Source organism: Larus michahellis, chromosome 2 (genome assembly GCF_964199755.1).
Source record: "Larus michahellis chromosome 2, bLarMic1.1, whole genome shotgun sequence".
In the NCBI taxonomy this organism is placed as follows: Eukaryota; Metazoa; Chordata; class Aves; order Charadriiformes; family Laridae; genus Larus; species Larus michahellis.
In genome coordinates, this window is record NC_133897.1 from 123879826 (window position 1) to 123896078 (window position 16253).

The 16253-nt window shown below is 39.0% G+C and overlaps 2 protein-coding genes across 3 annotated transcripts in view; both read left to right on the forward strand.

The window, feature by feature from the left end:
• UBE2V2 (ubiquitin conjugating enzyme E2 V2) overlaps positions 1 to 5205 on the forward strand; it is a 29091-nt gene extending 23886 nt beyond the window's left edge. For both annotated transcript variants that reach the window (XM_074576997.1, XM_074576998.1), the window contains one exon: positions 4335 to 5205. In XM_074576997.1, coding sequence (XP_074433098.1) covers positions 4335 to 4481 — 147 coding nt within the window. In that variant the 3' untranslated portion in view covers positions 4482 to 5205. The remainder of the gene's footprint in view (positions 1 to 4334) is intronic.
• A 9870-nt stretch (positions 5206 to 15075) lies between these two features.
• The window catches only part of LOC141739534 (chloride channel protein C-like), a 139680-nt gene continuing 138502 nt past the window's right edge, over positions 15076 to 16253 (forward strand). The window contains exon 1 of the mRNA XM_074577000.1: positions 15076 to 15479. Coding sequence (XP_074433101.1) covers positions 15076 to 15479 — 404 coding nt within the window. The remainder of the gene's footprint in view (positions 15480 to 16253) is intronic.

The window sequence follows — 16253 nt, forward strand, 5'->3', positions numbered from 1 at the left end:
TAGAAGTCCCTTTACGCTTTGTATGGGAAGTGCACTTGTGTGTGTGATAAATTCATCTGTACTGGCAGTTACAAATTTATTGACCTTTTGTTTGATTATTCTGAGAGAGGACTTCTGCTTTTAAGTAACTTTTCCATCAGCAGCATATCTTCAGGGATCCCAGAGATTGCTGTTTGATAAATTTAGTGCAGGAAAGGAGAGGACTACTTCAGGAGTGTGTTATCTCTGAAGACTGAAATTAAGTGCTCTGAGTCACCCTGTTAAATCGCCTTCCTTTTCTTATCTGTTTTTCTGCCTTTCAGTTTGCCTATGGAGCTACTGCGTTTGTATACAGAATTAGGGTACCAAGTTCAGAAAAGCTAGTCCAAGTACTTAGGTAGGGCTGGACAGAATGCCTTTATGTGCCAATGGCATCACTGTTGTAAAATTGTTTTTAAATTATCATTCTTAATGCTGAAGCGTCTCTTCTCTGGACAGCTTGTGTATCCTGTATTGATAAAACACAGGTTGCATTCTGACATGCTATTTATTTTACCATATTTATATGCTCTTTTGAGGATGCTAATTTTTGCATCTGCGAGAGCTCTTCAGCAGTCTGTCTTGCAGGATTTGCAATCACTTCTGTCATTTAAATACCATTTTCAGCTGGAAATATTTGTTTCCTTTAAATTCACTTGGGACTCTGTCAGCTATAAATCTGTAAACTGTTGTCCAGTTATTGCTCTGAGTATGTTTATTGTAGACTAAGCAGTTTGCTAGTTCTTAAAGTTATGATATTTGGAACATTATAAACACTGAATACTTTGCAACATGGTGTAAAATTATTTGTTTTGATTTCAGTTGTTTAGAAAAAGTTATGCATTATGCATATTGCTTCTCTTGCTGTCGTTTAAAGATTTATTATGGTGTACACCCAGAATAAAATAGCTTTTAGGTTCCTTTTTTCAGCTTTATTAGCTTTTATGGGACCTTGAAATTTCTGCCTCTGTGACCCAGGATGTGTACTTGAGTATTGCCTAATGTTTTTGTGTGATTTGAATATAGTTTGTGTCATTTTTCGAAATATCTCATAATTGTTATCCATAAAATGAGTTTATTGTGCACTGACTTGGAAATAAATTCTGCGACACAGAAAACAGAACCTGAGCCAAAATCTCTACTGCTGCAAGATGTCATGTAAAAAAGTTGGTGACTTGCAGAGAAGAGGTTTGAGATAAACAAATGATAAAGAAAATGTCATGTTTAGCAGTCTTTGCTCAGAAAAGATTCATAACATTGTTAAAGCAGAGTTTACAGTCTGGGAGTTTGTTGCTACAAATTTGAGACCAAGAAAGAAAAGCTGGAGGAGCTTACTTTAAGTGATCAGGTCTCATATTCCAGTACAGCCAGTGTATGTAGAGTTGCATTGTTTGAACAGCACTGGCGGCTGACTGCTGTGTGCTGTAATTGAGGCAGATCTCCAGACTTCAGAGAGCCTACAAAGGCACAGTTGAGGAGAAATGAGGAAAAGGAAGATGGTATGAAAGCAGAATTGCCAGGCTGGAGACATTCATTTGGGGAATGTCAGAGCAACTGCCTTTCCAGCCATTTTTTCCTAACTCTGTCTTTATCTGAACAGATAATTATATTTATTTTCTTTCTCAAACCTACCAAAATCTAAAACTACCTCTTTTTTCTTATCCATGTTGGTTTACCAGTGGTCTTCTAAAACAGTTTATCATCACACAGGCTTCCACCCCTAAGTGCACATCTCTCCTGGCTGGGAATCTTCTGTTGCAACCATTACCTGGTACTGTGGCTTCTTTCTCCCCTGTTTTTTCTCAGGGAGACTATTGATTATTTATTTATTTATTTAGGCAGGTCAATGACACATAATGTGATCTCTTCTTAGCTACTTTAGTTAGAAAGTATTGTAATTCAGACTAATGTGGAAATTTTTTAAGCTACTGATCTACCAAAGGACTTATACCAAAGCATTCAGGGAGTATTCTCACATTTGTTCTGTTTTGCTAAGTTGAAGAAGATGCCGGGTTAGATGCAGTGAAGTATTAACAAATGTTAGTAAGCATGTCTGTGTGTGAGACGGGAAGTAAGCTCTTGAGCATCTGCAGTTGTATGCTAAGTGAATATAAGAACAGAGGTCTTGTTTCTTCTGTTACCATGATGCTTAACCACCCTGAAGTTTTTCTTCTTTCTGTAGGATCCCATGAGGAAAAATTATGGTCTTGTGCATTTCTCATGCCATTTTCTAAACGGAGAACAGTTTTGCGTAGTGTGATATTTACTGTTCTCACTTTTGAAATGAATTCATATTGTTCCTAGTTTGCTGGGTCCAGTTTGTGTGGTAGAAACTCTGGAGTGTCTTTTAATCATATCTAGAAGGATTGGAGAGGAAGAGATCTCTAAGAGCTCGGTACCTCAGAACAAAGATTGAGGCTAAATGATGCCTTACTTAAGATGCTACTTGATAACACATGTGATCTTTTATCAGAATTTCCCTTTTACTCACTGGTGGTTTTATCTAATAGTCTGCTTTTTAAGAAAAGAGAACCTGTTTTTGAGTTGCAAAGATTATTCTGCTCTGATATTGCCTCTTATCTGCTGCATTAAACCAAATACCCCTTTAAAAAAGATGTAGTAGTAGTCCAGGAACTACAGCGATGGTCTGACCAGTGTTACTTTCAAAATCTTTCTGTATTAGCTCATATACTCGTGTATTTTAAACTGGCATGATTTTGCTGCATAATGGCGTTTTTCTTTTGATGCTCTTTTTTGTCCTATTTTATTAATGTTTGCAATAAGTAATCTGACTGCCTTTTGTATTGTGGTTTGATGATATGCTGCCTTTGGCAGCTCTACTGACTGTTAAGGGGTTCCTGACTCTGAGCAAGAACATTATTTGTGTGAAGAGAAATACTTATCGTGCTGAGCTGTGAATTGCATCAAGGACCCTGCTTAGGGATTTCTTTCCAAGGTGTTTTTTTAAAGTGTGTGGGTTCTGTCAGCTCAGGTCAGAATGTAGCTCCACATACATTTCATGGTTCACCTCAGCTGAACAAGTGCTTAGTGAGAGGGAGCAGAAATTTCTTGGGCTAGTATTGCTGCCCAAGCCAGCATCTTGTTAAATCTTGGCCTCAGTTTCCTCCTACAGAAAGGTTTAGACTCATCTGGTGTTCTGAAAATAGGCAGCCTCACTTCCAAGAATCTAGAAATAAACGTCTGTGTTAATGTTCCTATTTCTGATTCCAGTGTTATTTTTTCTTTCAGTTTGCCCTAATTAAGATGGGATAAGAAATTTCTTGATGTTCTATGCTGTCTAAATCATAAAGCAGTGTTTTCCAGCACTCTTATGGCCATTTGAGCTGCCTGTGCGACTCTGCCAATGGAATTCAGTATCGTGCAATAGCCCTGTTCTTGCCCACGGGCCTGATTTGCGGTTGCACAGCTGTAGGCCCCTCTGTCTTATTAAGTTCCTCCTTGCAGGGGCTGGGTGGCCAGGACTTACCTGCTGCCAAAACAATTCCCGAGTTGACTTTCAATTGTTGACTTTCCTATGGAAACCTCCCTGTTATAATATAATTGTGTAAATTGTCCCACAGGTTTTATAAACGCATAGGAGAAGTCCCATGTCCTTTCCTTTCAGTTCATATTCAAATTGGTAAGTGATGTACAGTAATCTTCACAGCTCCGTAAGATGACTTACTGTAAGAAGAATGCAAAGAACTAAGAAACGTCCAGACATTATGAATCAGTTATTTCAATATTTCAAGTTATTTATTAGTATCCTTAGTAACTCTTGATGTATTAGAAACATCGTGTAATAGTGATGTGAAATAAATCTCTAACGATACTTGCAGCAAGGGAAAAACAATTTTCCTTTAGAAAGGTATTCTACAGACTCTTTTGTTGCAGGTTCTTTTAAAGAACTGAGGAAAACCCAAGTGTATATATTGGCATAATGAAGGTGATTACTTTTTTTCTTTTTTGGGTGTAATTTGAAACAAATTAATAGCTTTTTATAAAATACAGCTCCGGTTTTGCAGTGAACAGTTTGCTGATCTCCTCTCCCCCCCGACTCCTTTCCTTCTCACTAATATTAGTATCAGCACAGATGGAAGGGTCTACCTGCATGGATTTTTATTGCAGAATATGTATCTGTGTGTAAGTATATGATTGATTTTCTTAAAATATTTTCTGAACACTGGGACCTTATGCCACAGAGAAAGTGTCAGGGAATGCTTAGACCCTTTCTTAGAACAATTAGGCCAATAGCAGTTATTTATGTAGGGATTTTGTATTTCATCGTAACTTACAATTCTCTCTTCTTTTTCCAGGTGGACGCACGGAGCATACCAGTGTTAGCAAAATGGCAAAATTCTTATAGCATTAAAGTTGTACTTCAAGAGCTAAGACGTCTAATGATGTCCAAAGAAAATATGAAGCTTCCACAACCTCCAGAAGGACAAACTTACAACAATTAATTTTAGCTGATTCTCAAACTTCTGTCTTAAAACAACATCCTTCTACTCATGTTAATGTCTTGATTAAATCTCACAATGCAAACACCCACACATTAAAAGAATTTCAGCTGGTATACATGACCTGGACATTTGTAAGAATATATATAATATATGTATGCCCAATATGTTTTCAGGCACTATGGGAGAAAAAGGCAGCACAATTATTTTTTTTTCTCTTATCGAGGCACTGTCATTTAAGTATAAGCCTGAAATAGCCTAAAATTGGAATTCAGGTTTTTCAAGATGAAAGCATGACAGAAAGTGTCAGATTGCTGTGGAATAATATATGTTTCTGAAAATAATCTCTTGAGAAGGCAAAATATAAATGGCATGCTTTATCCATCTTGCTTAGTAAAAGAGCTGCAGTTAAATTTGTTTTAAAGTAGCAGGTACAGTGAATACCGTTGCTCATCTTGTTTAATTTTGCAAGGGTGTGGGTGCCGACTACTAGTAGTGTCACAAAGTATGTTCAAGATTGTTTTGATACCTGTATTTATAAAATGGGGGGATTAATTTCTGTTATGCAGCTCCTGTGTGTTACATGTATCGGACATGGCAAATATTTGTTTACAGTCTCTGTTCTAATAAACCATGCATTTAAGTTTTAGTGAAACAAAGGAAATGTATGGATATGTGATTGAGATTAAAGTTAGTCTTAAAATGTAAATAAAATGTGGAAAGTGTCTGAGGCTGTGCCATTTCTATAATAGTGATATAATATATGTACAGTAACTTGCAGAAGTAGTGGAAAGCCAAACATAATATTGCTGCTGGTTTTACACGCACCTTTTATTCTTACCACTTGTATGCTTAGTTTACTTGAGAGGTCAAGGTATTCCGTTTGTTGCAGGGGAGGAAGTTCTGTCCTCTGTAGTAGGACTTCTTTTGACAAGCTTGCACTGTGTGTGTATGTATATATACTTAAAAAAAAAACCAAACAAAATCAAAAACAAAAAACAAAAAAACCCCAAACAAACAAAAAAACCAAACAACCACCAACCCCCCAAACTGACCCCAAAATAAAAACAAAAAAACCCTTCCTACCTACCTCCCCTTCACCTCCCCTCCAGATTCTTTTGAGAAATGAGCATAACTTGCACTTTGCTTACTTGACCTCTGAGCAGTTTTCAGACCACACTGCTGAAGTCTGTCCTACTTCTCAGTCCTTTGTCTTTGCTTTTGCAGTTACTGCCGTAATTCTTGCTTTCTTGCATCTTTGCCTCTTTTATGCTTCTTACCTTTTTTTCTTGTCTGTTCCACTTTTGCCTTTTCTGAAACACAAAAAAATAGAAACTTCAGGAAGCTTTAATAAAAATTACACCTGCGGTACAGATCATTGTATTTCCATCTGCATTCCATGTATCATATGTTGTGACAACCCCGTCTTTGTAGCTAGAATGCCTTCTGCCTCTACTGCAATCGTTGGTCTGTTTTTCCAGTGTATTCTGTCTGGTGGGAACACTGGTTTAGGTTCTGTTACTGATTTCTCACAAGAAAATAGTTCATGCTATCCTTTTGGAAATTATACCAGCTTTTCCCTCTTGGAAAATGCAAGCCTTCGTTCATTTTGGTGAGAACATGTAACATCGGGAGCCAGTCAGCTACTTGCATTCAAGATTTTATTTAGTGGTTCTTTTGAAAAAGTGAATATAATCAAAAGCCATCAACAGCCAGGTAACTTTCTTTGATATGCCTGTGCCTATTTCTGATGTAAAGAATGAATCTTAAAAAGCAATAAACTAGGCATTCTTTTCTTTTAATGGAAAGGTTTAAATAGCATTTGTCAGTTTATGCTTTTTAGACAAATTGGACAGTTCCAGAATTGGTGTATTTGTAGCTGCCAGATACCGTGTATTTATATAACGTATCATTTGTCATGGTTTGGCTGAAGTGCATTGCAACATTTTCTTACTTGGTTTAATCTGAATGAGTTTGGTGCCATTAAATCTTTTTTCTTACACTAACACTGCTAATCTATATTTAATCAATTAAAAAAATGGAACTCTGCAGTTCTGAGATGTGAATTTTTGGGAAAATTTCAGCATAAACTATTGAGAGAATGAGAAGTACTCGTGGACTTGTTATATGGTTGGTATATAATTTAAGAGACTGACTTATTCACAGAGCGTGAAAAAAGGCTGGTTGTTTGCTTGGTTGTATGTGGTGCAAGTTGATCCCGCAACAGTTATTCCTCCGTGTCTGTACTTCAGCCATTTGCATCTGTGAAAATCTGCATGTCCATCTGTGAACAGGTACATTTTGCAGAAGAAAAAAAGAGTGGCGGAGGGAGTTCACTTGATCTCTGACACCAGGGCATGTACTATAAAGGATGACTGTAAAAAATACTCCTGCAGTGATTTTAAGTGTGTTGGTTTTCCATTTTGCTCACACTGGAACAAGTCTTAAGTGTAATTAATTATGAGATTTTTGGAATGTCTTTGACAACTGCATCAAGTTGAGAACCTCCTTGAAACTCTTTATTACTTGAAGAAGATTTTTGAAGCACTGCTGCTTACTCTCCTCCAGAAAGGTTATGTTGTTTTACAGGTATCTGTGTCTGATCGGTGTTTACTTAGTAATTTGTTTCCTCGTGTTCTTGTGGTTTTTTCTAGGTAACCCACTTAGATGCCAGAATTTTAACTTTCCTCTTAGAAGTATTTATTTTGTGGGGTGTTCTTTTGGCAAGATTTGAATTTGCTGCTGTAGCAAATGTGTGGTTTTTTTCTTCTCAAAACTATATTTGTACATCTTGCAAAGCAGAGCACCATTTTAAGCCAGTTGTGTGAGGGGCAAAGTGCGAAAGTTCTAAATATAAAGTTTTTTTTCAAATTGCATTTGAAAATTCATGTCATGGTGGTGGTCATCAACCGTGATTCAAACTGGCTTTGTGCTCTGAAGCATTGCCAAAGTTCTTGTGTTTTGGTTGTTTGAGGGAGGGATAGATTTACTATGAAGCAAAGGGAAAAAAGCCAATAACCAAAGATGGTATGATTCATGCTTCATAAAACTTAAGGTATAATGAGCAAGCCTATGGAAATATCCACGTTACAAACAATGTGCCTTACTCATTGGTAATAAAGTACGTAAAACGTTGCAAGGTGTGCACCTACCAACTGCCTTGATTGCGCTGCTCTTCCTGAAAGCGAGTCGAGAATACTTGACGCCCAGCAAGACACAGTCAGGAATGAATCCCTCAGCCACGATGAAATACATGCGTAGTGCACATTCCTCCTAAATGTTTGTTATTGTATAGGGGACACCTAAGGGAAAATTTTAGTGCATCCTATGACGGTTGATCAACTATAATGATAATAAACTGTAATTTGGACAAGTATTTGTGTTCTACATGGTTACTTAGATGGTGAGTTTGTTGAAATGTATTTCCTGATTATTAGCTTCTGGGACGATAATTCAGGGCCTAAGAATATTTATTACACTTCTCTTACGCTATCAGCAGGCCACCTGGTAGTCATCCTATGACAGAGGCAGGATCTTTTGACTATACTTGTTTTTATTCTGACCTCTAGTTTTTGAAAACACAGCCAGATTGCCCCTGCTGTGGCTGGTCTCAGCTCCTGGAGACTGTTATTAAGCAAGTCTGAATGTGTTACTATAATAGAAAAAAGTGACTTGAAACTACTGTTGGTCTGTCTTTTGTGCAAGTAAAATTCTAGATAGAAGTGAAGCAGTGGGACAAAAATGTTTGTCATAAATTTTTCCAAATAATGTGTTCAGAACTCTTTTATGAAGCCTAGAAAGGTTTCTGAGGTGGGGAGCTATTGGAGGACCATGATGAATGCCTGAGGTCTTTAATAACAATTTAACAAGTTTTAAAGCTTTCTTTTTTTGTTTTGCGTTTTGCTTTTCTTTAATGCATCTGTGTAAACTCTACATAATGAAACTGTTGTGGGAGAGGGTTTTCTTCTTTTACCTGTTCTGGTGATTGCGTTATTCCCTGAAACAGTGTGTTATACCTCTGCTGTTGAAGACCCAACTGATCATGTGCTAAAATGATATGAAGGATGGACGGCCTGTAGTGCTGGAAGTATAAAAATAACTTACTTATGCTGCTTTAAGAAAATACAAAGAAACACATTTTACTAGCTGATCTCAACTTCCATAGGAATGAAGTACCCTATTCAATGCTTATAATATCAGATTTCTACATTACCTTAATGTTAATGTGGGAGTTTTTGTTGGGTGGGTTTTTTTGGTTGTGTTTGGTTTTTGTTGTTATTGTTTACTAAATGGATGTATACCTTCAGCTCAATTGGTAAACAGTCATAGATGAATGTGTAGTTAATTCCATTCTATAAAATACGTGTCATATATCAGCTCTCAAGTAGCATTCCTGTATTCAAAGTTCCGTGAATTTTTTCAGTCTTCACCATTTTAAAATAGTGATAAATATAAAAAGCCTTTTATTATTTACACTAGTGCCAAACTATTTAAATGGTTAACTTCATGGATGATGTTGAGATTAAGCACAAATAACCAGTGCTTGGGATCTCTTGATGTAATGCATGTTTTCTGTACTGATTTAGGACTCTCCACCATCTCTTAATGGAAGCATCCCAACCTTCTGCTTTTAATATATGCACTATGGATAAAATGTAAACGTGGTTTTATAATGTATAAACTATGCGTTTTGGGTTTAAAAGAATATATTGTATATTTGTTAACTCAGAAGTACTGAAGGAATGTCTATGCAGACATAAACAGGGAAGGTTTTTATTAGCTGCTTTGTGCTTTTTTCCACTCTGCACCCTGGTGATTGTTATAGATGTGTAGGTATACTGATCTAACACATTGGCTGTTTTAATTTTGAATTTTTATTGTTGTTTTTTTTAAGCATGTAGGAATGAGAAAAGGAGTGGGGGTTTCATTTCCCTCTGCAATTTCAACTGATTAAAAATTGTCAAGAAGAAACCTGGTAAACACATCTGTTACCGACTTGACAATAGAGCATGAAAAATTGGCTGGTTTTTTTCCCAGTTGTCACAGGAATAAAAGCTGTTACAATTAGGATGAGAGCAGCTCAAACAAGAGCTGTGAATTTATCAGCGTCATGAAAATTGGGTTAATATGGGAGCGAGGGTTGAGCCTCGCAGAATGACTTTGGGAGATGAAGTAGCACTTGGAACTCTCTAAATTCAGCCTGACAGGACTTAGCACTGTTCTGTTCATCCCTTTCCCTTTTGTGAGATGGAATATTCCTGCATTTAAAATTGTAAAAGATTATGGTGAAGTACAGCAGGGTGAGATGACTCCATTTCGTTTAGGTTTTCATATGCAAAACTTCCCACCATGAGGAGCTGCGTAAACCAAAAGCACGGAAGCGCGTGATTGATGCTGGGGCTGGCTCTTCAGTTCCCAGGTTAATCTCAGTGATTGGTGATGGGCAGCTTTAAGTTTAAATGCATGCCTGTAGGTAATAGAGTCAACAGTATTAATGAGGCAAGTCTACACTAAAAGCTCTTTGCTTTTGTCATGGCACCAGGCGAAGTGCCAGCAGCGCTGACTCCTGCCTTTTCTGGCTGACAGTTTCTTCCGCTGTTTGTTGTTTGCTGGAGCGGAGTTTCAGGAGAGAGCCTTATTTCTCATCTCTGGGCGGTGTGTTGCATTTTGAACTATGGGACCATCTGCCTCTGAGAAATCTCTAAAATAATTCCTTGCCACATCATCATGGTTTCAGGATTTGTGGAGACGGTTACAGTCACCTTGATTTGTGTTCTCTGGAACCTTTTCCTATCGTATGTACATTGTTTTTTTTCCCCTGTATGAAGATTCACTGGTTAAATTTACAGTCTCGTATGGTACTACTAACCTGTAACAATATATTAGATGTGTTACAGCTTTATCAGAACATGTTTGAAACATCTGTGTCCTTAGTCAGCATCAACTGTACGAGTCATTGCATTTATAGCAAATTCTTACGCTAAGTTAGTCCTATACTTTCATTCCTTAAATGCTGTAATGTCAAAGTACTGAAATAACATGAAATGAACATTTATGGCCATGATGTTTCTACTTAGCAATGTTTTTATGTCATTATTCAACCACTATGATAATTATTTGCTTCCTTGAGCTGTCATTGAGATTGCACATTAAACACTCGTTATTTAAAATCTTTGAGTGTCACCTCACTTAGTAGCGTAATGGTTTTGATCTTCAGGGTGGGATGCTGTGAACAGAGTACTGCTTTGGAAGCTCTTCATTCTATTGCCATGCTCTCAATCTGTTAAAAAAAATTAATATTCTGAACTGCTCGTGTTCCTTGGAGTAACTATTTCTTCTAGAATTTCAAATACTCTTCAGCTTTACCTTCCGATTTGTTTGAAATTGTTGTGTCGTTCATTCAGTGTAACAACGTTAACTCTCAGTCTCTAATGCTTTACTGTGTTTTTGCATTTTATGATTTTGTAATATCTGTATGATAATTAGTATCAAAACAAAAGCCAATAAAAGCGGTGCACTGCCTTACTTGACAGATGCACAGATGGCATACACTGCGCTAGCAAGTCCGTAGCTGAAGACAAAGGGGGCAGTGGAGAGGGAAGGAATTAATATAATTTAAGTATATACGACTCCTGACACCATTTGAAAAATAGGCTGTTCTCTATGTAAAACTGGGGTGCCAACTGAGTGTTTGCTTTGTTTTTACATGCCTGCTACTACATAGCTGAAATTAAATTGCACAGCCATCTAGATATAAGGGTGACCGGTAATTTGTGCCCAGGTAGGAGTAGTTTTGCACAACTATAGCAAGAATTAGAGTTCTGTTCTAGGTGCTTCTGTGTGTAATAGCTGGAATATGATTTATGTCTGTACTATTTAAAGACGAGCGGCAAGATGTTTTGTTATTAAACTCATGCCGTATCGCTAATGCTGTTTGGTGGGTGGTTCTTATTTGCTGTGGCTTGTAATTTAGCGATACTTATTTTGTTATTTGCACAGTATTGGTTGGGATTATTCCACCCTGGTCTTCTAAAGGATAAAGAACATGGGCATGTGCATTCACGCCCATACTCTCACGCTAACAAAACATTTAGGCAAATAAAATTGTGTTGCTTGTTCTCCCCAGTTGTTTGGGAGAGGAGTTAGATGGGGTAGCTCAAAAACTTCGTGTTGGAATGGCCAGCTAGTCATAATCGTGTGGCAGCTGCAGTTCTGTTCACTGCACCTCACCTGTCATCCAGGTGTCCCAGTAGCAGTGGTCTCATCCTTTGCTGATCTTTCTCATTTCAAGGGAGCTACTTTCCAGGTGCTGGCTGGAGGCAGCCTAGCTCAGCCTGCTGATGCTCAGCGAGGAAGGAGAAGGCCGCGCTGGTGTCTGCCCACCCTCCTTACTCTGCCCTCGCCCTTGTGCCAGGAGTCCCGCGGTCTGCATGGAAGCTGCTTTGGAGTGGAACAAGGAGCTCTGTGGCTCCCAAGTGGGGTCTTCGCAGCTTGAAAGCAAGCTTTTTCCTCACTTTGATATTTCGTAACCCTCCCCCAACTAAGTAAAATTCAATTTATAACTTGGATCCTTAAAGCATTTACTCAAAGAAGTGTGTTGCCACTAGCTTTCTGTGGTGATGAATGCCGAATATGGACTGGTCCTTTCCCTTCTTCTCTCCAAAGCAGCGGTTCCCAATTAGGCTGTGATCCCTCTGAGGTAAGAACACCTACAAGTAAGGTAGCAGGCCTTGCAGAAGCAGGTATCTAAGTCAGAAATGAGTGGAAAACCTGGGAACTGGTCACAGCCTGGATTCTCTGCTCTCCTTGGAGTGGGGGGAATTTCATCTTCCAGTATTGAGAAGGTATTCTTTCATCATTGCCTCTGGTTGCCTTTATCCATGGCAAAATTTGAGTTACGGAAGCAGTTGGATAAGCAGAGAGATGCTTGTGTGATGTGTGGAGATGAAAACGTATTGCAGAAAGCAGGACTGTCCTTATGCAGACTTTACGGGACTGTAAATACACCCTCCAAAATACTTGGCATAAGAAAGATGAAAACTCATTTTGGCACTGGGAGATGCGTGTGTGGGACAGCCAAAATGTAGAGGTTTTGGGTCAAATTCTGATGGGGCAATTAAGCAGTATGCATTTCTAGCAGAGGGATTTCTGGTACAGAATGCTTTTGCAACCCCAGTCTGTATTTGCCTTCTTCACCTAAGTATTCTGAAAATAACTATTTTTCTGTTAAGGAGGGAAAATGTCTTCAGGTTTTATTGTAAAAATAATGAATGAATGTGCTGTGTGTGCACGTATTTTGTAATGCCTTCTCTGTCTTCTGTAGAGTTGTCTCAACTCCTGCATCCCTGGGGTGCAGCTGTGCCCCCCTGCACTCTCAAATATCTCTGCTTTTTGCCTTCTAGCTTTTGGACCCTGGCCATTTGTGCACTGCATCTGGAATGTATTTCAGATAAGTGAGCGTACTGGTGGGCTTAACTTAAATATACAGGAGTCGGGGGGAGGAGGGCGTGGGGGGAGAAAGAATTAGGGGTCAAAGTTTGAAAACCCATTCTTACTCCATTTTGGATTTTAAAATTTGAATGCGTGAGTGGGTGCCAGTGAGGATTTGCTGTACAGCTGAGCTGCTGCTGCAGAGACTGGGTTGGATCCGTGTCTGATGGAAGAGGAGTTGTCAGCTTCGGTCTTCTGGCAACGAGAGACAGCAACAGCAAATGCTCAGGTGTGCTCTTACGGATGGCAACGGTATTCCTGTTTGAGGAAAAACAGCGGTCCTGTTTGCATAACAAATCATCGTGACGTGGAATGAGGGATATCTGTGTTGTCTGTGGGCAGTGTGACTTGGCCTCATCCCTTTCCCCTAGAAAGGTAGTTTTAGTTGCAGAGTGGGTTTTTCTCCCCCCTTTTCTGTATTGTTCAGTGGACTTTGGATTTCTGTTTATGCTGCCATCTCTGTAATACCCATTTCTATTAATGTATACAAGTTTGATCTAACGCAACTAGAAAATGAAATCATAAATTCCTGTGTTCCAGAAATAAAGAAATGGGCTAAATGGAGACCTCACAGTAGCCAGATTGGGCATCCCTGAAGGAAGCGGTGGCGGGGTCCAGCCAGGAGCTCTGCTCAGGTGTCTGCTTTTCTCATCTGGCCCCTGCTTTCCTTTGATCTGCTTTAAACTTGGAATAGGACTAGTTAAACCCCACTTTTGTACAAGCACAAATTAGCAGTCTAATCTCAAAAAATTTTTGTGCTTAAACCCTAAACTAAGGTCTGAGCTGCTGTGTTTACTAAAGCACTTAGCACCTTTTCGCTAAGAAAAGGTCAAAATCGGACCTGTCAGAGTCAGAACCTGGCTATTCCTCCTCAGTTCACCTTTGACTGGAGAGATTTAATTGATCACACAATGTGTGTTTGTTGTCGGATAACTCCTCTACGGATGTATTGCTGGCAAAGGTCAATTTCTTTCCCTACATCTGTAAGGACAGGAACATTAACTTTTCTAATGCATTTACTGTTACTCGTAGCCATTTGCACAGTTTCCAGCAGCAATTCTTTTGTAAAGTCTTTGGTTTCCACCTAGACCGCTTTTCTTCTCTTCTTTAACCCTTTCTCCTCTTTCTTAAGCCGGAGTTATCAGGTCTGGAATTTGCATAGCGCTTTTGAAATCTCTAGAATGAAATGCCTGATTGAGCTGGCAAAAAAAACAGAGTCATGGTATAAGAAACTGGACTTAGGCCATTGCTACATCCTGATCTGGAGGTGCTCCCCTGCCCCGGGCAGTATTGCCTCGACGATGTGTTTCGTTACGTTTGAGAAGTGTGAGCAGTGGACCACACAGAAACTTTCAGCATTGCAAAAACCATAGGTTCCAAGAGGCTTGGTTCCAGATAATTTGCACGTGGCTCATATAAAGATCTTTTTTTCTCTCTTGCCACTTAGTACCCACTGACCGACAACCAGGAGCGATTTCTGTTTCCTCGTTATTTGAGATGAGACCTTTCCAAATTGGTCCACATGCTGGTAAGTGGAGAGCAGCAGAAATCTTTCTCTGCTCTGTCTTCCGTAACCAAAAACACACCTTGGAGGTGGCAAGCACACAGCATGTTACCAATTTTTCTTTACAGTAAATATTTGACAGTCTTTTTGTACTTTGATTGAATTGCCAACTTGCAAACTACCTTGGGTAAAGTATGCAAGCCGTAGTGAGTTTGTTTTTTTTTTTATCTATCTAAAAAGAAATTTGACATGTAAATTCAAAGGAAATTGTGTTAGAGAATAAGGTTTTTTTAAGGGTGCCTATATGATACTGAGAATTTGGGGTTTAAATGAATGTCACTGCAACCTAGATTTTGTTTTATTTAATCAAATTGTGTGATTAGATTAGTGGATCAAGATCTTTGGACGGAACAAAGCACGGCAAGTGATCTTCTCTTTAAAACAGACAAAGCCCCTACGGCTTCAACATCCTTGTCCTCTGAGCAGTCAGCAAGGAGCCGGGGCGATAATCTTGCTACGGTGGTCGGTCTGTTCTTGGAGTGACTTTTTCACCGGAGAGCTCTGGCTCAGACAAGTTTTTGTTGCTTCGACTGTGCTGGGTCTATGTGTGGCCAAACACAAGCCAGCCAATCTCTGCCCCAAAACTGCTCCATCCTCATGCAGTTTCCCACTCTCCTCTCTTTCAGTCTCAAGGAGTCTGGTCTTGGGCTCACATCGCTTTTGTCGGCATCCCAAAGATTCTTGGAGGCTGCTGTAATGTCATCGCTTTTTTCTCATAGGACGCACATGGAAAATGGTGAAGAGGAGATGTTGATGGGAGAAGATCACGGGCCTGATTTGATTCATTCTCAGGATTTTAGGAGGCAGCGCAGCATCAGCAGGAGCACTTCAGCATATTATCGCTGCAAGGAGGAGGAGAGGGAACACCCGATAGCCCATAAGAGTTTGGATTATTTGCCTTCACACAGTAAAGTTTATAAGAAGTGGCTACAAGAGAAAACATACAGGTAAATTTGCCTTAAATACCGTTAAGTTGCCTCTAAACGATGGGTAATTTGGACAATCCAGGGAGATGCCTGATAGCAGAAGGAATTAAGAAAACTTTATTTTTTGTTTCTGTGGATGGGAAAATACTTTAATAGAATGTAGAAGGGGGCCAAATGGCAAGCAACTTTGATGAAGAAGCATTTTTTGAAAGTGCTTATGCCTTTGCTCTTGCAAAATTATTGAATATGCAAAAAAAAAAAAGTGTTATTAACTGCTCAATGTATGCAGCTTAAAAGGAAGAGATTTTGCAGAGGTTTGAGGAAGTGTTCTCTTACTGAGACTTTTCGTGAAATTCGCTGCCTCTTAGTGTAATCTGCAGGAAAAGTGGTGTTTGACTCTCAGTAGGGGTGCTCTAGTCCTAGAAGATACAAGAAATAAATCAGAAATTGTAATTGGTGCTCAATTATTCTTAGAAGTATAAGTTTAGGAAAGACAGAAACTAGATGTAAAGGTTTGCACATTTACATGATAGGTGCTCAGTGCATTAGTTGCAGTACAAGAAAATAGGAATTACTTTGACGTGAGTTCTGAGTGCTGTATTGAATGGTTAATTACTGCATCACATAATTGAATTCTGAGATGGCATCAAGCAGTCAGCATCTGAAAGCAGATTGCACTGCTACTTATATATTAAAAAACCAAAATGAACCGTGTTGCTTTCCCAAATCGCAATGGCTTTCACCTGAAGGTAGAGTTTCGTTGGTTGAACACTTTTTAGAGGGATATTGGCAAAA